Source organism: Fundulus heteroclitus, chromosome 16 (assembly GCF_011125445.2).
Source record: "Fundulus heteroclitus isolate FHET01 chromosome 16, MU-UCD_Fhet_4.1, whole genome shotgun sequence".
NCBI classification, from domain to species: domain Eukaryota; kingdom Metazoa; phylum Chordata; class Actinopteri; order Cyprinodontiformes; family Fundulidae; genus Fundulus; species Fundulus heteroclitus.
The window spans coordinates 36,384,213-36,408,873 of NC_046376.1; the positions used below are offsets into that span (position 1 = coordinate 36,384,213).

The window sequence follows — 24,661 nt, forward strand, 5'->3', positions numbered from 1 at the left end:
TTTGATTTTACTTTTGATTGAATAAATTTTATTCATAAAGAATACCACGAAATCATTACTGCTAAGAGCTGGGCAATGGATGGCAAAGCAGAGCTATGACTGTAAGTTTGGCAACTGTACTAGAAACCTAGGATTATTTTTATTCTTCTCTATTAATGATCACTGTTCTAACTTTGCAAAGGGCCTTTTTATACTGCAGTAGACTATTTTCCATATAAAGTAGGATTCCTCTAGACGTACAGAGTGAATGTTTTTTTCCCAATTTCCAATTTCCAATTTCGTAACATTGTGCTTCAAAGTTTGCAGCTTTTAGTTAAATCAGGGAGCAAGACTCCTATGAATAATTACCTTCTTTTTCAAGAGGGCTGTTTTTAATGTAAAACTTCATGAGGAAGTAAGACTTTTAACAAAAGCTGTGAAATGAATGAAATTAAATACTGCTGTTGACATGTAAACCATATACAGTACTTGTCGTGCATGTTGCTCAGTGTAATTCAAAGAGTTATCTTTGATACATCAGAGCAACACATGAAAATCCTAACTGTAGCACATTGTGTTGAACTTTGCAGAAAGCCTGTTTGACTGTGGAGGAGAACACCCGTCTGAAAAGCCGTCTGCAAGCAGCTGAGGCTGGGGCAGTACAGCGTCAGGCCACCACTGCTGAGCAGGACTATGAGGAAGTTATCCAGCTGCTAGAAGCTGAGATCAGAGACCTGAAGAACCAGCTGGCTGCCAAGCGGCAAGCCTGTGGAGCAGTGGCTAAAGTGAGTCTAAAGCCTCCATTTTTCTGAATTCTACCCTTTTAGTCCTTCATTGTTAGGAGGGAGAATGAAACATGGTATTACATTCAAATCAAATCAGTGAAAGAAAGAAAGACACATTGCAATTCCAACCTTGAGTAGATTACGTAGGTTGAGTGTTTGCATTCGCCTGTAACTCCTCAGATGAAAGAAGTCTTATGGAAAAGAGACGAAATGTTTAAACAAAGAAGAATCTGTCCAGAGGACATTCTCTGTTTATTTGTTTGTTTATTTTTTTGAGAAACCAGGAACCTAAATACAACAAGAAAATAATTAACTGGATAAAATATCAGGTGAGTAATAATCAACCGAAGACTAAACAGCTGTGGGGAGGACTAGGGAGGGGACCTGACAAGGCAGAAAACACAATGCAAATATATAAGAATACAAAGAACTGTGGATACACTCCACCGCCCACAACCAGTTGGGCAGCAGGGGCTATGGAAGGAAGCTACAAAACCAGAGTTCAGGGGTACAACCAGGGGGTCATCCCGCAGAGGCACAGAGCATGCAGGAGGAACATTGGATGCCGGCAGCGAAAGAGGTCTGGAGGCTGGCAGTAGTGGAGGCAAAGCTCTGGAGGCCAACAGCAGCGATGGTCTAGGATCTGACCAGTGGACTGGGAGTACCCACCTGGAACACTGGAGCTGAGGCTTCCACCGGACCCGTGGAGAGTGGAGTTGGTCCAGGGGTGACGAGCTGACAAGTAGCTGGAAAAGGCAGGACGAGGAAGTATGGAGCTATCACAGGGGTTATTTGGAGCTGTGAGGCAGGCTCTGAGATGGTGTGGAGTGGGCTCTGGGGCCCAGAGATGGCAGGGAGCGGTAAAGGCGTTGACCAGATCCTCTTGAGACTGGGTGGAGCCATCGACTTGACCCTCCTTCACACTTGGTGGAGGCATCAAAGAACCACTGGAACTGACCTTACCGCTGGAACTGAGGCATGGGAACCATAAACAAATCATTTAAAATTGTATCTGGCTGCACAGCCAAATGAGGGGCACCGCCACCTATGTATTTATAAACTACTCATTCTAAGCTATACGAACGATTTCATTTTTACTGTAATATTAAACATTGGCAAAATGTGTATTTATAAAAGTAACATTTGATTTTTGATAATTAAAAGCCAAATTAGTTACACACTGTCCATTTAAGATAATTATATCTCAAGTCAAAAATAAAATACAATCAAAGATGCGTATAATCCCCTCGAAATCCATAGAAGTATAAAAATGGGCTCTCTCATGATTCCAAAAGTCAACTTAGTTTGTCAGTTAACACAGTGTAGTCAGCAGCCTAAGTGCTTCCCAATCTAGAGGCCTCAATACCTGAACCTCAATACCTCAACAAAGATTCAGGTGCAGAATCTTTGTTGAAACTCTAAAACTCCGAAATTACTGCCTTTTGTTGCTGTTTATCTTGTCACAATCTTTGACTACAGTAATGACTCGTGAAGCTACTGCAAGTTGTATTTCCTTACTTTATTCTTGTATATCAGTGGTTTCATGGCTCCATTCCACTCTGGTAGACAATATTGATTAGAGGTGATAAGCCTTTCAGCATTATTAAAGTTCTAACAATTGTTTTATCACAAGATGCGTTATCCTTCTCTTTCGGTTTCCCTAGCTATGGTAATTGCTCTGTGGGTTAGGCATCATAGCCATCAGAGTCAAATTCACCTGACTGAAAGGGCATTGTTTAGAATCAGAATCAGAATCAAGTTTATTGCCAAGTAGATTTGCACTTACAAGGAATTTGACTTGGTGTTGATGGTGCAGACAAAAAAAATTAATTAATAAATAAATAATATATATATATATATATATATATATATATATATATATATATATATATATATATACGTATGTATGTATGTATGTATGTGTGTGTGTATATTATATATATATATATATAAATATATATATATATATATGTATATCTGTGTGTGTGTGTATATGTGTGTGTGTGTATATATATATATATATATATATATATATATATATATATATATATATACATACATACATACATACATACATACGTGTATATATATATATATATATATATATATATATATATATATATATATATATATATATATATATATATATATATATATATGTGTGTACATATATGTGTACATATATGTGTATAAGGAGTTTTGACTACAGAAGCTTGGGCGGAGAAAATTTCTCCTACGAACGTAAAAGGAGGACAAAATATGGACGATAACAGAAGCACATTGGGAGTGATTTGTTTTGTGCGACTGCCAGAAAAATAAAGAGAAGAGTGTGAAATTTAACACCGATGTTAGCTGAAACATGTCCATAAAACAAAATCTAAAGAACTCTAAAAGCCTTTATTCTTTATTCAGACCTTGCTTGTTGCCATATTGAGTCTCTGCAGACTTCACTCACTCTAATATGTGAAGACATGAAGCTGGATGGGATCACACTGACTGCCTGTTATCAGCTGCACTCTGGATGTAAAGAGCACGAATCACTCCATGTTTTAAACATGTCCTCTAGGATGTTTGCTCCACCCAAGATTAAACTTAAGTGCTGTGAGTTAAAACTACAAAACACTGAAGTGAATTGAATTCTATGACATGTTGCTAAAAGGCCCAATTCAGAGGCCCTGCAGCTCTATCAGTCTACTCTTGATTCTCTGTGAAAAACTGCAATCGGGATATCTAATCTCTCTTTGTCCATTGAATTCTGATTTTACTCTTTTTTTGTAAAGTGACTTGTGACAACATGTTGTGATTTTGCGCAATATTAATTAACTGAACTGAATTCAAGTACATTGATTGTTTTATAGAGTAAAATGCTTTTTATTAATATTCCTTAAGCCTCCCAGCCTTACTACCTGTAACTCTGCACTTCAGTGGAAAAATTGTCTGGTTTTATATAGACAGACTGCCTCTCATCTGGGGGACAAAAGAGTTCAGGGATGCAACCAGAGAAGAGACATGAGGAAAGGAGAAGAGGGCAATAACACGTGACAACTGCTGCAACACATGGCCACATGGTTAAATGAGTTTAAATCCTTAATATTCACCAGTTCAAATTTGAGCCTAAGGCTTAAGCATATGCTGAGGAAACAGTGCGATTAGAAATGAACTGTAGTTTGCTTAAGGGGCCCAAACCTAACCAAAACACTGGCAAGCATAAAACAGCCTTAGGAGCCACTGCCCACACTACAGAGCCAGATGGATGGAAACATGTGCTCATTAGAATTTTCTACTGAGGATTTTATGGTCAGTTGCAACATATGTGTGATGCCATAAATTATGCTACATTTATTATTTTCTTTATTTAATCTGTTGTGTACATTGTTCAACTCCACACTGATGACACATTATGATTTGGTTGGTAAAGAGAACAACACAGATTATCCCTTCATCATTAGTTGGTGGGATATATAAATATTGCTGGTCTTTAGTGGTTAGTATTCATCTAAAAAGGGCCAAAGAAGTAACTGTGGAAAAACCATAGACAGGCTTGCATTACTTCAGAAGTTAATAGTTGTTTCCATAGAAATATGTCAGAACACTGCCTCCTTCAGGTTTCAACTTTCAAAAACTTACAACACAGCTACAACTTTGATTCCTGGCAAGTTTCACCCCCATTCAGGATTCTGGATTTAATGCTTCTGAAATGTTTACCTGATTGAAGTGGGTCAAACGGTGCATTGCCCTGGTGGCTGGGATCAGTGTAGATGGCCTGGCCTTTCTCTGGACTGGTGATACACAAACTGATTCCAAATCCTGTAGATGACCTCCCACAATTCCCATGTTGTTCTCACCACCCTTGTTAAATCCTTCTTCTCCTATACTGTGTAGCTCCCGTACCACACAGGTACACTGAGAAAAATACTTTCTATTGTAGCTCTGTAGAAGTTTTTTCAGCAACTTAGTGGAACGTTCAGTCCGTTTCTGTTTCCTGATAAAGAGAAGCCATTACGGGGCCTTCTTCACCAGGTGGAAGGGGTTCACAGACCAGGAGAGGTCAGAGGAGATGTGGATGCCTAGGAACTTTATGCTGTCCAAATGCTCCACCGCCTCCCCCTGTATGCAGAGTGGAATGAGTTCAGTCTTCCTGTGCCTCCTGTAGTCCACTATGACCTCCTTGGTTTTGCTGGTGTTCAGGATTAGTTTTTTTTCTGGAGCATCACTGTGTCAGGTTGTGGACCTCCTCTCTGTTGTGGGTCTCATTATTGTTGGAAATGAGATCCACCACAGTGGTGCCGTCAGCAAACTTCACCACCATGTTTGTGGGGCGTATATCAGAACAGTCAGTGAAAAGGGTGAAGAGAGTGGTGCTGAGGACCCAGCATAACAGTGTTTCAGTGTTGAGGATCAGTGGAGCAGATGTGCATTTCCATATCCTCACCACCTGGGGCCTGTTGGTGAGGAAGTCACTGATCCAGGAGCAGAGAGGTGTGGATAGTCCCAGGTTGTGGTGCTTCAGATCCAGCATGTCTGGGAGCACAGTGTTGAATGCTGAGCTGAAGTCCATAATGAGCATCCTAACATAGGTGTTGGGCTGCTGCAGATGAGTCAGAGGAGGAAGGATCATCTCACAGTACTTTATGATGACAAGGGTCAGTGCAACAGGACGATAATCATTGAGGCAGGTGATGGTTGGTTTTTTGGGAACAGTTACGGTGATGCATGATTTCAAGCAGGTAGGGACCATGGAGAGCCACAGCTGCTGCTTCGCATCAAAAGCAGCCAGTTGAGGTGGTTTGGGAATCTGATCATGATGGCCCTTAGGCACCTCCCTTTGGGAGTTTTCTGGGCATGTCCCACTGGTTGGAGACCCCGGGGAAGACCCAGAACTCCCTGGAGAGACACTATTTCCCGCCTAGCCTGGGAACGCCTTGGTGTCCCCCAGAATGAGCTGGAGGATGTTGCTGGGGACAGAGATGTCTGGGTTTCTAAAAAAAAAAAAAAAAAAAAAGAGAGAGAAGCAATGAACTAGAGCTTTCATCCGTGATGTGTCACTGATCCATAATAAAACTAAACTAATTAGCAAAATTCTGTTGAATCACTTAAAAAGACACACACATTATATAAATGTAGTTATAAAAACCCCAGTGACAAAATTAGGCCGGCCACCAGGATATCACCTGTCTCTGTTAATGGTCAGAAAAAACTTTCTGCCACATTACCCTGATAAGATATTACTGTTTGTGTCTAATCCAAAAGAATCTATTCTGTTATTCATGGAGGTATTTAACTGTTTTGGTTCCCTCTCTGGTTTTCTAATTAACTGGGATAAAAGGCAGTTACATCAAAAACAGAGCAATACCACATTGAGGGGGAAGAACCTTTTAATTTTTTGGCATTAGAGGCCTCTATTTGACAGGAAACTGACAGAAAAAAGGTCTGAATTAGGTTTGAATTGAGAGCCCCCCTTACCAAAAAATATTGGGAAACATGTCTTGTGAATATTCATCTGAGTTCCATAAATATCCAGCATTTTTCCATAGAAATTCTTTTCCCAGTGGTACAACTCACTCCTACTTAATATTTTAAATATATTACTTTATTGTAATTGTACACTGTATTCTTACATTTTATCACTAAAACTATGTGATATTCCTTATATTAGAAATAGCTAATTAAAATATTAGAAATAGACCACCATGACCATTGCAGTCATCAAGTCACAAGCCTAGTTCTTCTGCTCAGTTTGGGCTACGTATCAAATCTTCTCCCAGCATCCTACACAAAAGCCCAAACGGGGTGGAAGTGAAATGCTTTGTGACCTGGAGGCGGGTGAGGTGTGAAGTCCTTCCTTTAGATTTAAAGAGCGGGCACCAAAACAAGTTGCTCTCAGATTAACCTCAGAACAGGGATAAAAAGGGGGACTTTAGAGTCACAATAATGAGAATTTCAGACCAAAGCATTGCAGTTCCACTATGTATAGACCACAGCTGAATAATTTAAATGGGAAAAAAGAATTTTAAAACATTATAGGTGTCCTTTAAAAACTGACATTTGAGGAGCTCTTGTGGCACAATAGACTTGTAGAAAATCGGCCATTGATGTTGAAATATAACTTTAAATAAACCATAAATGAGTAAATTTGGACTGAATCTGTCTATCCTTTATATGGAATCACAGTTTCAGGGATTAAAATGTCTTTATTTTATTTTAATAATCAGTGTCACAATTTACCCCAATGTATTCTCACCAAACAACTGGACCTTTTTCCGAAGTTTGAAGACGTTTCGCTTCACATCCAGAAAGCTTTCTCAATTAAAAATGTCTGGAGTAATGTGGAGTTCCAAGCTTTATAAGGCCCGTTTACACTACACTCTTTTAACCAAGCCGAGACCAGTCCGAGCTCAGTAACCGAGATAACTCTTGTGTGTAAATGGTCAGCAGACTGAACTGGACCGCGCTAGACATAACCGGACTGCGCTAACTGCAGACCAGTTCCTGAGTAGGTCTCGGACTGATTTTTTTTTCCCCCGGTTATCTGATAACGAAGAGCGCATGAGCAGACCGCGTCATCCGCTTACAATCAGCTGACTGTCCGCGGTTTTTCCGCCGTGTCTGGCTGCACGTCCCGATTCACACTCCATTCAGACAAATTTCAGACATTCATAATAATACTAGCTTCCTTACCGTGCCACACGGTTTCCAGAGATGATTCTGCTTAGCAGTGTGATGAACCTCAGTGTCTGTTGTTGTTTCCTGAGTCTGTAAATCCTTATTAGACGTTTGTTTGTCTTATCCACGTCCCAAAAGCCGACTCTGTCTAACCATAAAATCCTGAATGTTACGGGCGCCGCCATTTTGTTTTGCTGCTTCCGCCTTCAGTCCCAGAGAGCAGTAGTACAGCAGATCGTCACTAGGAGGCAAGGAGCAACCAAGGAACCGGGATAGTGTGGTGTGTAAACGGTCGTCTCGGCTTGGTTAACTGATCCAAGCTCAGACTGGTCTCGGCTCGGCTCAGTTAAAAAAGTGTAGTGTAAACGGGCCTATAAGCTCCATTTACACTACCACTTTTTAACAGTGCCGAGAACGGTCCGAGCTCGATAACTGAGATAACTTTCGAGTGTAAATGGATAGCAACTGAACCATGCCAGACACAACCGTACCGCGCTAAATCTAGACCAGTTCGATAGTAGGTCTCGGCCTGGTTTTTCACTGGCTCGGTTCTTTGATAACAAAGAGCGCAAGAGCATCTCCTTAGAGTCAGCTGACAAATTTTGCGGTTTCAGACACTCATAAAAATACTAGCTTCCCTACCGTGACACATGATTTCCAGTGATGATTCTGCTTAGCAGTGTGATGAACCTCAACGTCTGTCCTTGTTTCCTGCGTCTGTAAATCCTTATTAGATGTTCGTTTATCTTATCCACGTCCCAAAAGCCGACTCTGTCAAATAAATTTACCAAAGGTTGCCTTCTTCTCCTGACTCTCCACAACAACTATATATCACAATTACAACCAGACATAACTTCCTGAATGTTATGGGCACTGCCATTTTTATGCTTGATTCCATCCTTCAATGCTAGAGAGCAGTAGTACCGTAGCTCGTCACTAGGAGGTGAGAAACCATGAACCAAGCTCGGCACAGTTAACTGATCCAAGCTCGGTCCGAACTCGGCATGGATCGGTAAAAAATAGTAATGTAAATGGGGCTATAGTATTGCCCAACAAAAGCCTTGTTATGGCTCAGATAACATACAAATTGAACTGAAACAGGCCCACCCCTTAGTAATGGGGAGTCGTTAAGGTAATTGTTGGCCTGCAAATTAAACCGAAACTGGTCCACGCCTCTGCAGTGGGGAGTCGTTAGGGTTGTTCTTGGCTTGGACTTAGGTATCAACTCTCAAAAACTTACAACACAGCTATAGGGTTGATTCCTTCCAATTATCACCTCAATCCTCATCTCCATGTAGGTGATTAAAACATCTCTCTTGTCTTCAAACTTCGGAAAAAAGTCCACTTGTTTTGTTTTTTAATTTTTTTTGGACTAATCGTGACCTGGATGACTGAGAATCTTCACCAGCATATTCTCACAATTTCACATCCTGAAATATATGTACATATTTAGTTGGAAGCATTACTGTCATGGCCTTCCTTTAAAATATCTTTAAGTAAGAACTGGCCCAACTCACCCCACTCTCCCCTACATTTGAGCAAAAATGTGTTGCAAGGCTTCGAGTAAAAACAGGAGGCAAAAGAGAATAATTAAAAATGTTAATTTTGTTGAACTCTTTCTTGGTTTTTTTTCTTGGTTTTTTGTTTTGTTCACAGACTGATTATGTTTTTCAGGACGACGTAGTTGAGCTCAACAAGAAGCTGACCGCCATCGACTCCCAGCTGAGGAAGTCTGAGCTAAGTAGAAAACACCTGGAAATCTCCAACAATAAACTGCTGGGCTTCGCTCAGGTATCACTTCTGTTAAACCAAGGGTTTGTTGTTTGTGTTGAGAAATAAATATGTTTGCCTTTTCAGTCCTGTTGTGCAGTGCCTAATATACCATCAGTCATGAATTATAAATAATTTGTAGCAGCCAGCAATTTATCAGATGATTGCTGGGACTCTTTCTGTCCTGGAAAGAGATAGACAAATACTGGGAGCATATATTTGATGCTTAGCTGTATTCACTGTAGTGTCTAATACAGCTGCTTACAATAAATAAGGGCATCCTAAAATACTAATGGAGCCATCCTGCCCCCAAGTGGACATCAGTGGTATGAGAAGCTGCTTTAGCCATAAAACTGAACCAAGTGATAGGAAGAATGTGTCTATAGACTACATAAATTTATGTTCAGGATTCAGGACCCAACCTCACAGACTGAGTTTAAATTTAGGCTAACCAAACTAGGGGGTAGAGTTGGCTCTATTCATGAATTCTAACTATGTCTGCTCTGATCCTGTGTTACTGACCGAACAGTTCTGTTAGGGACGTGCGGTTCTAGACAGGGGCCAAAAGGGGCCAGTGCCTTGTAGAACTGGTCCTGGCCCCCTGTACTGTTGACATAACACTAAATGAATTTCTTATGACGATATGCACTGCCACAGAAACAGTATTGGATTTATCAATTGCACCATAATTATATTTTACCTTTCCTTTTTAGCTTTAACAATGATTTAAAAAAATATGTTGTTGCACTTTTAGCCTCAGCCGTATTGAGATAGGATCACAGTTTTCATCTGCTAGATCAGGGGTCTCCAACCTGCAATTCCAGAGCCACAAGTGGCTCTGTGGCTAACTTAATATGTTAAATGATTAAATATTACCTTTTCGTTGTTGTTGTTTCATTCCTTACCCTGGTAACCCTGTTAAATTGGGTCTAGAAGTGCTACTAGTTTGGGACCCTCATTTATGAGTTCTGTAAACTCTTTCGACAGAATGTGCACAAGGTCCTGACTACACCCAGTCTTTTTGGAGGAGATGGCGGGTAAGAGACCCTGATTGGTATGTTAAGAATACCCTACAGCCTTCAGTAAAGGTTGTGCTGTAATCCCCCTCCTCCCTCTCCTCTCTCTCTATTGTGTGTGTATTGTATGTTTCAGGAGCAACAGGTCATCTCCAGCCACAGACAGCCCCGACACCCAATCACCTCTTCCTGATCTTACCTTCCAACTGGCTGTGGAGGCGAAAGAGCTGGTGGAGGGAGTGTGTTCTTCCACTGCGGAAAATAAAGGTGTGAGGTTGCCTGAAATAAAACACAGCACTGTGCCTCTTATTCTTTAGGTCTAAATATTATAATTTCCATAAAAGTGTCCAGGATCATATATCACCATGTCTATATTAATTTACATGTCTTATGTCCAAAACTATGAAACATTAAATCCTAAAACACTGGTGAAGTTTGCAGCAGAGAAACAGTGTCTCGGTCGGTACCTTTAACTTTGGCATCGATGCAAAAGGGGAGTAGATTTGAACCATGACAGACTAGCACCCTAGTGTTGAATTACTTGCTAAAAAACGGAGTTTCAATTTCCTACACCATTCAGGAAAAGATGGTTAATGTTCTTGTTCTGACCAGCAGTTTTACTCTGAAGTGCATGATTGTGTGTCAATGTACCTTTTATTTTGTCCAATAGCATGATCTAAATCTTTATGTCTGATTATTGTTAGCTAATTCTACACATGCGTTGGATAGGTTACATTAAAATACTGATATACAATCAGGTGGTAGCTGCTATCACTCTGTCCTTCATATGGCTCAGATACTGGTAAAAGCAAGTTAGCGATGCAGCTAATTATCATGGATAAACCATAAAGGATGAACATTGGACAGATTGGTTACTGATTGGTTCACCTATGTGATCTTTGGAGTTCAGCCAAGGTTCTGTACCAGCGTGTAAAAACTAAAGCACCATGTACACAAAAATTCTGAACAGTGTTTTTTGTCATCAAAAATATCAAGTACATGTATAAAATCCCACTGGGAGTTCCAAATACCATCATCCTTTGATGGTTAGAACAGTATTTGAAAACACCACATATGGTAATCTTTCCACTGCAGGTCCTGTTTGCAGCAAACAGCCTTAAATCGTTTTTCTGAAAATGTTTCAACACGTATCCATGAGTCTTTGTTGATTCTGGTGGCTCGCAAATGCAGTTGGAGCACTGCTGTTTTGAAGGACATGGAGACCCATCCTCCTAGGTACATTTTAAGTCAGATGCAGATCAATGACCCATCCATCACCGTCCTTGGTCATTAGAAACTATTGCTTGGTGTGAGTGGAGTACCTGAATCATGGTGAGACTGCTGATAATGTGGAATGTGTTGGAGGACGGAGCTGTAAACACTTGGAGGTTGGAAGCTCAATCCTTCCCCTTTGTTCAATAATGGCTTTTCTCTTTTGACAAATATGTCTTCTCCCCCCCCTCCCCCTGTCAAACATTTGTTCTCCCTGTCCAAAATGTGGACATCATTGTCAAAAGTGTGTCCTTTGTTCTTGAAGTGCAAATGGACTGCCGAGTCTTGCCCCGAGCTGCTGGCCCTCCTGTGCTATGTGGGAGTTTATGTAGCTGTTGTTTGTTTTTTCCGGAGTCTGAGCAGTCCTCCCATGCATTGGACCACATACACATCACTGCTCGGCTTTCACTCAGCAAAAGTTTGGTTGCCTCCAGTTTAAACCCGTTTGCTGTTGCTATGACCCGGAAAACTGAGAATGTGCACATGCAAGCCTCTGGTTGGCTGCTAGAAGCCTATTTTTTATGGCCTATCTGCCTTGAAAATGAAATGACTTGGTTGTAATTTATTTGTGATAGTAAGATCAAGATTCAAGGTCTTTTGGAAAAGAACTTTCACAAGTCCAACTCCCTTTTTGAAATTAAAAAACTGAAATCAGCTCACAGAACATAATGTTATGAATAGAAAAAAGCTCTACCGGTGAAAGTTTCAGATACAGCTTTGAACCCAGTTGCATGATATGATGGGTGACTCTGTAGCATGACACCGTACATTTGCAGGTAAAAATAGTTAGCTGGCTTGTTTTTATAAGGACATTTCCGTTTTGAGCTTCTTAGTTTTTAGTGGCAGTGACACTTTGGGTAAGCGGGCTGAAAATTTTGAGAAGTTCATGTTTGTTCTATTTACCGCATTATATTGTTTGACCATTAAAACAATATATTTAAAGTAAACAACTGGATTCCAACAACTCTTCTGATCTGTGTTTGGCCTACAGCGTCTGATGGCGTATCAGAGGTCAATTCTCATCATGTATGAGCTACAGAGAGGTGAAGGACTGAAGAAGGTCCTGCTCCATCACCAAAGAGGCCCACTGAGCCCAGACCAGCGACATTCTTCACCAGTCAACAGGACACGGCCACATCAGCAAACAAAGTGGCTTCAGCCAATCCAGACCCCCCAGTGCACCGTGACAGACAGCATCTCTGAGCGGACCCTGCTTGTACACAAATTAAAGACTGCAGCCGAAGCATTCCCCGGCGTCTCAGCAGCAAACGATCTTGTTCCTTTTGCAGCACGTGATGTTGAAGGCACTGCATGACTGAGTGCACAATACAAATGTGCTGTTGTAAACCATGTTAATACTCTTCTCTGATGTCTTTTGTAAAGCTATACAATCACAGGCAGACTGACTACATTTACTGCATGTGAAGGAAAGATTTTTTTCTGCTTAGGTGGGACAATATGGAGCTGAACAGTCTGTTTCACCGTCATCTCCCTGCCATATCCTTCATTCCTTTCCCGGTTTGTTTGCTCCGCCACAAATGTAGGTATTGTCGAGAAATGTGTAGAAACATAATTTTGCCTCTCCTTGTGCCCTTTCTCATTAATGAAAGGTTGAAGGAGAAGTCTTCTGAGATTCTGGACCTGAGTGATGAGTGTCAACTGCAGCTTTATATCACTGCTGTGGTTCATGTTGATGGAGAGGCTTTACTGCCACCATGGCTTCAGCTGTGTTCTCTTGTGCTACATGTTGTCAGTGTGAACAGAAACCAGTTATAGACTACATGTAAAACATTGTTTTGATTTCTGCCAACAGCGGCAAACCCATTTATGAAGTATACTATTGAACTGAATTGCATCTTCAGTGTGGCCTCATATTCTTTATTATGTTTTATATTAAAGGGATAGCTGATGAATGGACCTTGTGTCTTGGTGTGTTTTCATAACAAGAAACAAAGAAGAATCAGTCATGAAGCCTCAGCCTTTTCCCACGATCGCTTCAATTTCTGTCGATCTAACTGGTTGATTAATTCCCTTGTAGAGAATTTGTTCTCCATTAGTCTAATGGACACTAATTTACTGTCAGGTAAAAAATATAAAAATAGGACACCCTATTAAATAGTCAGTTTTTCACCAAGAAAAGCTCACATATTGATTGTATATTGCAAAAACATGTTGATAATCCCCAAGACTTCTGGAAACACCTTGTGTAGACTGAAACAAGAGTTGAACCATTTAGAAGGTGTGCATCATGGTACATCTAAACTAAAACTAATGCATGTCAGAAAAAGTGAAAATCATACTGACAGTTGCATGGTGTTAGTAGATTGATGCACAATAATCCAAAACAAAGCGGCAAGTCCACCTCTGACTCAAAAAAATTAATTTTGAGTTTTGAAATGGCCTAACCAATGTCTGAACTTAAATCAAATTTGCCTATTGTCCTTCTGTAATGAATTGTGAGGAGATGAACCCGGTATTCAGCCAGACACAAAAAATAATACTTGATGGGATTTATTAAGGAGATGATGGGTCAGGAAGGCAGACAAAAAACAATCCAAAAAGGTGTACAGACCAAACATCTGGGAGACAACCAAAACTGGGACAGATTCAAAAAACAGAAGAACTGGTCAGGCAATACATACAAATGCTGAAGGGCTCTTACCAATGAAACGTGTGTGAGAAGTTCCAGCAACAAACAGAAAACTGAGGAGGGTTTAAATAGACCGATGGACAGGTGAAACCAAGTGACTTCTAATTAACTAGGAACAGGTGAGAGTGATCAAGGAAGGGGAAGTGTCAGAGAGGCTGATGGGACAGAAACTAAGATGACCAACTACAGAGTAAAAATAGCCATAATGAGAAAACCCAAAATAGAAAACAAGGCTAAGACTTGAACAGAAACAAGCTTTAATCAAATCTAATAAAGGAGACCAAATAACTAAGACAGTAAAGGCTAAACCTGAATCCAATACAATACTAGAAACAGAAATAAACCCTAAGGCAGGAAAGTAACTTAACCAAAACAACAACAACATCATGAACCAGAACAGAACATTACACCTTCAACACCTTTTATGCTCAAGCCCTCCAACATGGCTGAATTTAAACATTTCCACAAAAGGAAAATGGGCTAAAATTAGCCCAAAAAATAGTGTTGAGGATAAAGTCTGTTTGTCATTTATCATAAGCTGTTGATGTCAGTTGTTGGTGCTAAGGGTAGCACACCTAGTTATTATGTTAAGGGGGCAGTTACCTTTTTCCGGATGGCAAGGTTTTCCCCCAGAATAATTTAAATCAACTTTAAAATAGCTTTTTGTATTGACTTAGGTTATCTTTGTCAAGTATTAAAATGTATTTCATGATCTGAAACGTTTAAATGAAACAAAATTAAAATAAAAAAAGAAGAAATGTGTATGAGGCAAGCACTTTTTCACATCCCTGTATTGTTGTTTAGTAACATAGTACATAATTCTGTTTTCACTGGTTATTGCAGTGGCTGTCTGGTTTTTCTGATGTTGATTTGCCGGTGCAGGACAATAAATTGAAATGTACACGCAAACATCTGATAAAACGATGGTTGTTGTGACGTGGGCTTAACCAGGACATTTAACCTTGCCCCCAGACACTGAAGTTTGCTCTCACTACAAAATGTCCTCCAAGGAGCCTCTTAAAACCAGCATTCTAACTGTTGACTCTATCTGCACTGTAAAACATAGCACCCTCATTTAGTTGAATACTTACTACATTTGTTTAACACAATGAGCTCTGACAATTGTTAGAGTTTGAACTCTACATCATGAGTTTTAGAAAGTAAACCTTACAGCTATCCATTGTGTTGAGTATTTAAGAGATTCAAATATATGGTTTCTTCAAACCAACACCACGTGGAAGAATGGGAATAAAAATGAATACATTGCATTTAAGTCATGTATCAAATTCCGTCCAAAATATGTACATTTTATGGCAAATTATAAAGGACTATTTCCACCGCCGGAAGAAGACTATTTTGCTAACAACAGCCTGTACACAAGGCAGAGCAATACAACCCTTGTGTGTACCTGCAAAGAAAACCAGAATCATGGAGATTCTTTTGCATCGCTGTTGGATAGGTTTTATAATCTTAAAGGAACAGTAAGTAATCATGACACCTAATGGTCAAAATTGGAACAATGCATACACGTTGCCTGTTACGTAGACCAGCCATTTACTTAACTGTAGTTGTTGCTGTGAAACTCCTCTGAATTTTTACTTATAGAGGATAGGTGTATGATGTTGTATTTTGTTCTATTTCATGTCCACTTCTCTTACTGGCTTCCATGTTTACAGGCCGCTGCTCTTTTGCCAAGATAACATACCACATGCTGCTCTCTGTTTTAGGAACCCTGGGAACTCTCATATGATTGGCTCAGGAACCAGGAAGTAAACATGGGCTGCACTCTGAACCGCAGTTGTTCTGGACCATGCCTCTAAGATAAGATAGGCTTTATTGATCTCACATTGGAGAAATTCACTCGTCACATCGGCTCAGTAATCAATAATCAGAAGAAGGTGCCAAAAGTAGGACAAGGTGCATCAGTTATATACAGTGTGTCCTCGTTTATACAATGGATCAAAAAAGGAAGTAGATAAGAAAAATAAGAATAAAAATACGAAATAGAAATAAGGCAGAGGATGTCTTATGTACATTCACGGTGACTTATATACATGTGTATTGACATATATTCAGGTGACAATAGCAGCAGAAGTCACTTCTTTCAGGATTATTGCACAGTGTATTAAATAGAATTGCACATTAGTTATTGCACGTTGATTATTACAGTTATAGTTACAGTTATACTTACAATAATAGTGCAGTATTGTAAAGTCTGATAGCAGCAGGGATGAATGACCTGCGGTAGCGCTCCTTTTTACAGACAGGATGTCTAAGTCTGTCACTGAAGGAGCTGCTCAGCTCCTCTACAGTCTGGTGCAGGAGGTGGAAGGTGTTGTCCATGATGGATGTGAGCTTGGACAACACCCTCCTCTCGGCCACTTCCTCCACTGAGTCCAGAGAGCAGCCCAGGACAGAAGTGGCCTTCCTCACCAGCTTGTTCAGTCTCTTTCTGTCCCGCTCTGTGCTGCCAGGAGCCCAGCAGACGACAGCGTAGAGGAGGGCTGAGGCCACCACAGAGTCATAGAAGGTCTTAAGCAGAGGCCTGCTCACTCCAAAGGACCTCAGCCTCCTCAGGAGGTGGAGGCGGCTCTGGCCCTTCTTATACAGAGCGTCGGTGTTATGAGTCCAGTCCAGTTTATTGTTGACGTGAACACCCAGGTATTTGAAACTCTCCACCGTTTCTATGTCCTGTCCCTGTATGTTCACGGGGGAGTGAGGTGGGGGTCTTCTCCTGAAGTCAATCACCATCTCCTTGGTCTTGGTCGTTTATGAGTATCAGTTATGCGTGTGTGTTTGGGTGAAAGTGTTATATCTTCGTGAACACCCTCCAGAGGCCATTGTCCTTGATGTTATCAGCCGGCCCACAGTTCAGAAGAGCATCCACAGGTGTCCGCAGGGAGGATGGGGGGGGGGGGGGGGGGGGGGGGGTAGCCGTGGGCTTTTCTGAGCACTCTCCGCAATAACAATCCAGGAGTTGAGATAGGGAGGGAATCCAAATATGTTATTTGTTATGAGACAAGCTGCACTGACTTTCCTGTCAGCTTTTGCTGGCTCCAAATGGTAAATCCAATTTTCCAAAATGTTGGGCTTTCTCTGCGGTTCACTTCCAGATTTTATCCCATCTCCCCTTGAGTTCAACCACCGAAGCCAGTCTGCGTTCCAGCACAGCCAGCTTTTGGCTCTGCTCCTCCACCTTCCAGATCTGTCCGTTCACCGCTTTAGTGAGCGCGTCATATGCAGCCGGCAGCCTGATCAAGGCCAAATGGCTACCGACATCCGCTGAATTTGCTGATACTTCAAATAATCTGTTTGGCAGCATTTTGGGTTTCCAGTAGAAAACAAGAAATGACGACAGAGTCACGGACAAGACACGGACAATATGTAAACACTGCAAGAAAATATTACTATGCAATGGTACTGCTTGATGCTGAATTTACCTTTAACTCCTAAAACTGAAGAAGTGTCTTGGAGAAGAGATAAAACATTTCCAACAAACCTGAGTTTGTTAAAAATGTTCTCAACTAGGTTTACTAGTTATTTTTCTACCTAGATTATTAAGATGAATCAAGACAACTCAAGTAGGATTTCATCTACACTGAAGGAAGAGCAGCACCCGCTAATTAGTGTCAGCTAACACGCAGCATATGGGTAAGACAGACACTTTTTAATGTTATTGTTACATTGATTTCAGCTACGCTGCCCACTTAGACTCTATCGCCATCAATCAGCGGGTGATATGCATCTAGTCAGGCCCATAATTCCTAGCGGCACCCCTGGTCACAGGCACCAACAGCTCACCAGTTGTTGCTTCTAGTCACTTACCTAGCAATTAGCCACCATGCTACATCCAGCTACTGTTTGCATAAAGCTCTGTCAGCATACTAACTTTTAACCAGCCTGTAAAATGTTGTTACGTCAGTTTGTTACGCTTGTTACACTTCTCCGGGAGTGAATGCTGCTTGTCGGGACTTTGAAGCAATCAACTGGTTCCCTTATATAGGACATTTTTGACCAATCTGTATAATATGATTGATTTTGACTTTTTAAAGTGCCTTGAGATGACATGTTTCATGAATTGGCGCTATATAAATAAAACTGAATTGAATTGAAAAAAAATATATATATATATATATATATATATATATATATATATATATATATATATATATATATATATATATATATATATATATATATAAATAAACAACAAAATAAGCTAAATAATAATTTTTACATGTTTTATTATTAGTAGTAGTGGTATTATTTATTATTTTGTAATATGTTTTGTTTTATTTTATCAGGGCAAATATGTATTTAATATAAATATAATATGTATAAATACCAGTATTTATTTTTTTATTTAATTTAGAACGAAATGCTTCTCCATAAAGTGAATCTGGTGTAATTTTGATTAAAAGATCCTTGTTCTTCATTCAGTTAAGCATCTCAAAGTGGAGAGAGTAACTAAAAATGTTCTCAAATATGTTTACTTTAAAATGAAGTATGCTGCAGTAATACTAGCCTACTCCCAGACGTGCTTGAAAAGGTAAAGTACATATAAATAGTTACAACCCATGTCGGTTAAAATGATAATAAACTGTACGGTTTTTTTTTTTTTTTTTGGCTTTTGTTTCTTACTTGTTTACGCATTTATAATTGAAAACTTATTTTATCTTATGTTTGGGAAAAGCTATAGTAAAAATGCGTATTTTGAAGCAGTTGAATCTAGCATGCGTTTTTTCGAATAGTACCTGAACGCCTCACGGGTCTCTGACGACCCGGATGGGATATGTGTAAAACTTTATTTCCCATAATTCCTTTCTCCGCCTTCCTCTTTCCCCGACGCAGCGATGTCCAAGAGAGGTATGATAACTGGCCTGTAAAATCCACCTCCATCCGCTGTTTTTATCATAGTAGAAAGGTTCTGACGTTACTTAAATGTGAATATGTGGTAACTATGATATTTTACTTCTCCTCGTTGTGAATTTGCCAAAATAGTTTACGATTAAGTTACGGTAGCGTCTTGCCATCCGAGGCGTCGGAAGCCATATTGACTGAAGGCTATGTAGCATGGCGGTTAAATGCGCTTAAGAAGCTGTAAAATGTGCACCTTCTCCTCGATATGTTCCAAGAACACACTATACCATTGCTTGCTTCGTTATCATCTGAACTGGCCTCTAACGCTGCTGTCATCCAGGTTATGTTATGTTGGTGTTAATGTAATTTAGCTTAGGCTAGCTGGAAGCTAGTAATGTGGACGCTATTGGAAAATGACTGAAATGAATTCACTCTCTTTCCGGCCGCCATATAGTAGATATGCAGATTAGGACGTTTAGACGTGTAGATCTATGTTTTTTCGTGGCTAGTTGTGCTCTGTAGAACTGATTAGGCAAGCTAGCAACTACCCATGTTCTAGTATAGTGATCATTACCAGAAAGCCGGATTCCCAGTTGCTTTTTATTCAATTTATCTACAAAGTCCTGATGTTTCGTACATGAACACAACCTTTGTTGTTACTGACATTTTGTTTAGGGCTCAAGTAAACTCCAGTACCCCTTGTAGCTGGTAAATCATGCTGTTTTCTTTATTTCAGGACGTGGTGGTTCATCTGGTGCAAAGTTCCGTATCTCACTGGGTCTCCCAGTGGGAGCGGTCATCAACTGTGCAGACAACACAGGTACGAGCCAAAGAGCCCACAGACTGGGCAAAATACACACATTGGGGGGGCAGTGACACATGCCTGCAACATATGTGCATAATAGGAATGGGCAGCTCCCATATTGTTACAGTGAAAAAGGGCTGTAGTTTGAGCTCTTAGTCTGATCTTTTATTTTTTTTTAATATGATTGGATTGTGCTGTTTAAGATGATCACCAGTAAATGCTGAGTTCTAGTTGCATAACTGTCTTTATCCTACATTTAATTTTTAGGCCAATATTCTGAATGCTCTGAATGTAGCGATACATTTAAAGCCACAAAGACAGGTGAATGTTTTCCAAAAAAAAAAAAAAAAACATTGTATCTTTAACTACTGATCTATTTCTGGCTGTGATCTCATCAATAGCCCTCACTTTCAACTCATTCCAACTTGCAGAAATTATGATCATGTTTATAATGATAGTCATTTTGTTATGCCAGGGAAAATTACTTGGACACCCATTGTTGCAGGTGCCCTGTTAAATAAAGTGGTTCTAGGTTTTGTAGTTGCACATTTCTTCAGGAGAGTCCTTCCAAAAGCACTTGCTCTGTCTGCCCAGTGGCTGTGTGAGTTGTCGTTGAAGGAAATAGTAAAATCATCTCTGTGGGTGAGACGGCAGCGTTTGCTGTGGCTGACTGATCTCAATCAGGGATGAGACATGCTGCTGAATAAACATCAGGGCTGCATGGAGGGGCTGTGCTTCCTGTTTCAGTGTCTTCCCTTCTCCCATAATGTTCTAGTTTTCACCAAAGTGTCCCGTCTGTCCTACAGGTGCCAAGAACTTGTACATAATCTCTGTAAAGGGCATCAAGGGGCGTCTGAACCGTCTGCCAGCTGCAGGAGTGGGTGACATGGTCATGGCCACAGTCAAAAAAGGCAAACCAGAGCTCAGGAAGAAGGGTAGGTGCTAAACCAACGTCAGCTCTTCATTTATTTCTCTAATGTATTCAGCCTTAGAGCGTGGGCTGGTATTGATGCTTCTGCGTTGTGAACTACTCTCGTCACGTGTTGCTTTTAAGCTTCGAGTCACTTTTCAATTGAACTGGTCAGGAGTGATCATCCCAGCATGTCACCTGCAGCTCTTTAGGGAGAACTCAAAGATAAACTACATGTAGTAGTTTTAAAATATAGCTTTTACAGCTGCAAAGATGGGGGGGAATTCCATTGTCAGGTTTTTAAAACTACATTTTCAGCATTAAATTCCCATAACATGCACGATTGTTTTTCCTTTTTTTTTCGTGGGACCACACTGAACGTACGGCATTGTGATGCAATAGAATTTAGTCTAGCTTGTATAAAAATAACTATCTAAACCACTGGCAACAAAAGTTAGTGCACCCTTAAGTGAAAAGGTCCAAGTGGTTCCCAAAGTGTGAGTATTTTGTGTGGCTGCCATCATTTTTCAGCCCTACAGTGACTTTCTTGGCTAAAACGTTCACTAGCTCTTCACAGGCTGCCACAGGACTCCTCTTCCTCTCCTCCATGACGACATCACTGTGTTGGTGGATGTTAGAAACCCTTCTGTTTGAGGATGCTCACAGGGTTTAGGCAGTCCAGTGCCTTTAGTCTATTTAGCGAAGCAGTAGTCGTCTTGGGGATGTATTTATTTTTATAATACAGAATTTTTTTATTTTTGTAGCAGAACCACTGGAAGACATAGAGGAACCCTAAAACAGTAGTAGAAACGCATACAGTAAATACATACTTTAAAAATTGCTGCTTATAATGGTCTCAGGCGTGTAACTTTTTCCCTTAGTATTGTTTGGGTTATCTGAAACTTTTCAAGTTAAAAGCTGGAGTAAAAAAAACAACAAAACGTCTGAATCAACAGAACTGTTTGGTAAAGATTTAATGCAGCCGTCATGGCAGACACTTGCTCCATCAAAGGAGCACATCTGGCTGAGTTTATGGGCCATGGAGATCATAGATCATGTCAGGAGTCTAACAGCCAATGCAGCAAAACTGTCATTTTTTGGGATGTCATGGATCACCTTTTAATCAATAAGCCACTGGAATGGACACAGTCTAGCTGATGAGCTAATTTGACATACAGTACTATTAACACTTCAAGTCCTAACGGTGTTGAACTAACTAGAATAGGCTAGTTTATTTTTCTCTTTTGCCACGGCTAATAATTGTAACAGTCTGGGTTTTTTTTCCAAAAAAAACATTGTATCTTTAACTACTGTTCTATTTCTGGCTGTGATCTCATCAATAGCCCTCACTTTCAACTCATTCCAACTTGCAGAAATTAATCATGACATGTTTCATGATTTGGCGCTATATAAATAAAATTGAATTGAATTGATCACGTTCATAATGATAGTCATTTTGTTATGTCAGGGAAAATTACTTGGACACCCATTGTTGCAGGTTCCCTGTTAAATAAAGTGGTTCTAGGTTTTGTAGTTGCGCATTTCTTCAGCAGAATCCTTCCAAAAGCACTTGCTCTGTCTGCCCAGTGGCTGTGTGAGTTGTCGTTGAAGGAAATAGTAAAATCATCACTGTGGGTGAGACGGCAGCGTTTGCTGTGGCTGACTGATCTCAATCAGGGATGAGACATGCTGCTGAATAAACATCAGGGCTGCATGGAGGGGCTGTGCTTCCCGTTTCAGTGACAGAAATCACTGTCCTGTCTCTGTCTTCATGTTATGGCGCGCGGTCTGAGGACCAACAGGCTGGCCCTCACCCCTCCAGTCTCTGCTGCTGTGCTAGCAGCTATCATAAGCTATCAGTTTCTTTGGTGATCCATGGCAGGGCCTGTTCTCATGGTCTTAGCCACAGTGCCACAGCTCAGTTTCAGAGACCTAAAGGAGGAACTTCACACCCACCCCATCATGGTCACAGAGCGCTCCACCGTGTTCGGCCATTTCTGTAGGAGGCTGGGGGATGGCATCCTTAAGCTTGAACTACAAAATTACAATAAATATTAGCAGAATTGGTTAGCTGGAAGTCCATTACTTGGCAGCTCTGCAGCAAATACTGATGTAAATGTTTAAAAACCGTAATAGAGATCATAGAAACTGAAAGGCTTGAAAAATATGACCCAAGAGGAATATAAAGATATCTATGCAGCTCCTGGAAAAAGTAGATCCACCGTTTCTGCACTGCAGAGACTCCAAGTACACAACAAATGTATTTAAAGGCTAAAAAGGGGAATTTTGCATTCTATGTTTCTAAACTTACTGTTAAGAGCTGATCTCCTTCAGTGCATGTAATTCAGAGCAGAACATGTTAACCAGCTGTCTGAAGGACAAACAAATGCAAAGTGACACTTAAATCTTTTTCATTCATTAGCGTTAACTTTACTTTCTTGTCTTCAGTGCATCCTGCGGTGGTGATTCGTCAACGGAAGTCGTATCGGCGAAAAGATGGTGTGTTCCTGTACTTTGAAGACAACGCTGGTGTTATCGTCAACAACAAAGGAGAGATGAAAGGTGGGCTTTTTGGATCCATTGTTCTGTGCTGATGTAATACACAGAACTCTTCTGGGTTGTCTGGTTATTTATCAGCCTCATGACTGGGACTCAGACTTCTGTGTTGGTTTCCGTCTTAAGATACCAACACAAACAGGTCTGCTTTGTTTAGGTACTTTTGTTAAAATCAAAGTTCCCTTCCAAAAGCACTTGCTCTGTCTGCCCAGTGGCTGGGTGAGTTGTCGTTGAAGGAAATAGTAAAATCATCTCTGTGGGTGAGACGGCAGCGATTCTCTGTGACTGACTGATCTCAATCAGGGATGAGACAAATAATTTGGCTACATGCAGCTGGACAGTAAGCAGTGAAGTCAGCATTCATGTCTCACTGCTTTCATGCTTTTTTTTTCTTATTGATTGTAATGCAATACATCAGAATTGTGGCTGTATTTCCTTCTGTGGCTCTGTTGAGTAACCAGTTTGATGTTTGGACAATTTTAATGTTTGTTTTTTAATCCTTGTGCAGGTTCAGCCATCACCGGGCCAGTGGCCAAAGAGTGCGCTGACCTGTGGCCCAGGATCGCCTCCAATGCTGGCAGCATTGCCTGAGCAGGACCTTTGTTTTCAATAAAAACTGTTAAATAATCTGCTTGTCCTTGTTTAATTTACCGTTCATACTTGAAAAGAACCTACAAGCTCCCATCAGACCTATGTTCTTGTCAATTTCCCAATTCAGAATTTAGGGAGTTCCGTTGTTAAAAATGTTGTTCTTATGTCCATTACATAAGAACCACCACTAGATGGTGCACTAGAATTTGATGTATAACTTCAAATTAAATTTTTAAAACGTCAATAATACTGAGCATGTGATGGTTATGAAACAGGCCTTAGGCTGCAAGTCTGGCTACAGACCTCCACTGTCAGGACCGGACGTTTATTTGAAGCCTTTCAAAATAAAAGTATACCGGAAAGAAGTCCTCCACAGCCGCCATATTGGTACTCCCCACAGACATATATACATAGACGCGTCATAGGGTGCAGGTTCGCACGTCAACGTCACCGCCATATTGTATGTGGCAGAAAAAAGTTGAGTTCTGTTATTGTGAACGTGGATCATAGAAGATGCCTCATTCCTGTGCTGCAATAAATACACACGCACACACACACACACATATATATATATATATATATATATATATATATATATATATATATATATATATATATATATATATATATATATATATATATATGTATATGTATGTATATATATGTATATGTATCTCTATCTGTATCTGTCTGTATCTATGTCTCTGTCTGTCTCTCTCTGTCTCTGTCTGTCTCTCTCTGTCTCTGTCTGTCTCTCTCTGTCTCTCTCTCTGTCTCTCTCTCTGTCTCTCTGTCTGTGTCTCT

General features: G+C 40.4%; 2 protein-coding genes across 10 annotated transcripts in view; both read left to right on the forward strand.

Annotated features, from left to right (window-relative positions):
- si:dkeyp-72e1.9 (syntaxin-binding protein 4) overlaps positions 1-13,402 on the forward strand; it is a 189,076-nt gene extending 175,674 nt beyond the window's left edge. For 7 of the 9 annotated variants that reach the window (XM_036148589.1, XM_036148594.1, XM_036148593.1 and 4 more), the window contains 5 exons: positions 570-764; positions 9,102-9,218; positions 10,185-10,234; positions 10,350-10,480; positions 12,477-13,402. In XM_036148589.1, coding sequence (XP_036004482.1) covers positions 570-764; positions 9,102-9,218; positions 10,185-10,234; positions 10,350-10,480; positions 12,477-12,517 — 534 coding nt within the window. In that variant the 3' untranslated portion in view covers positions 12,518-13,402. The remainder of the gene's footprint in view (positions 1-569; positions 765-9,101; positions 9,219-10,184; positions 10,235-10,349; positions 10,481-12,476) is intronic. The other 2 variants (XR_004933019.1, XM_036148596.1) reach the window with 2 other exon arrangements.
- A 5,492-nt stretch (positions 13,403-18,894) lies between these two features.
- Positions 18,895-23,893, forward strand: rpl23 (ribosomal protein L23). Its single transcript, XM_021308167.2, has 5 exons — positions 18,895-19,001; positions 19,732-19,815; positions 20,607-20,735; positions 23,159-23,272; positions 23,775-23,893. Exons 1-5 carry the CDS (start codon positions 18,989-18,991, stop codon positions 23,855-23,857), a joined length of 423 nt encoding a protein of 140 aa, XP_021163842.1. The 5' UTR covers positions 18,895-18,988; the 3' UTR covers positions 23,858-23,893.
- The last annotated feature ends 768 nt before the right edge of the window (positions 23,894-24,661 follow it).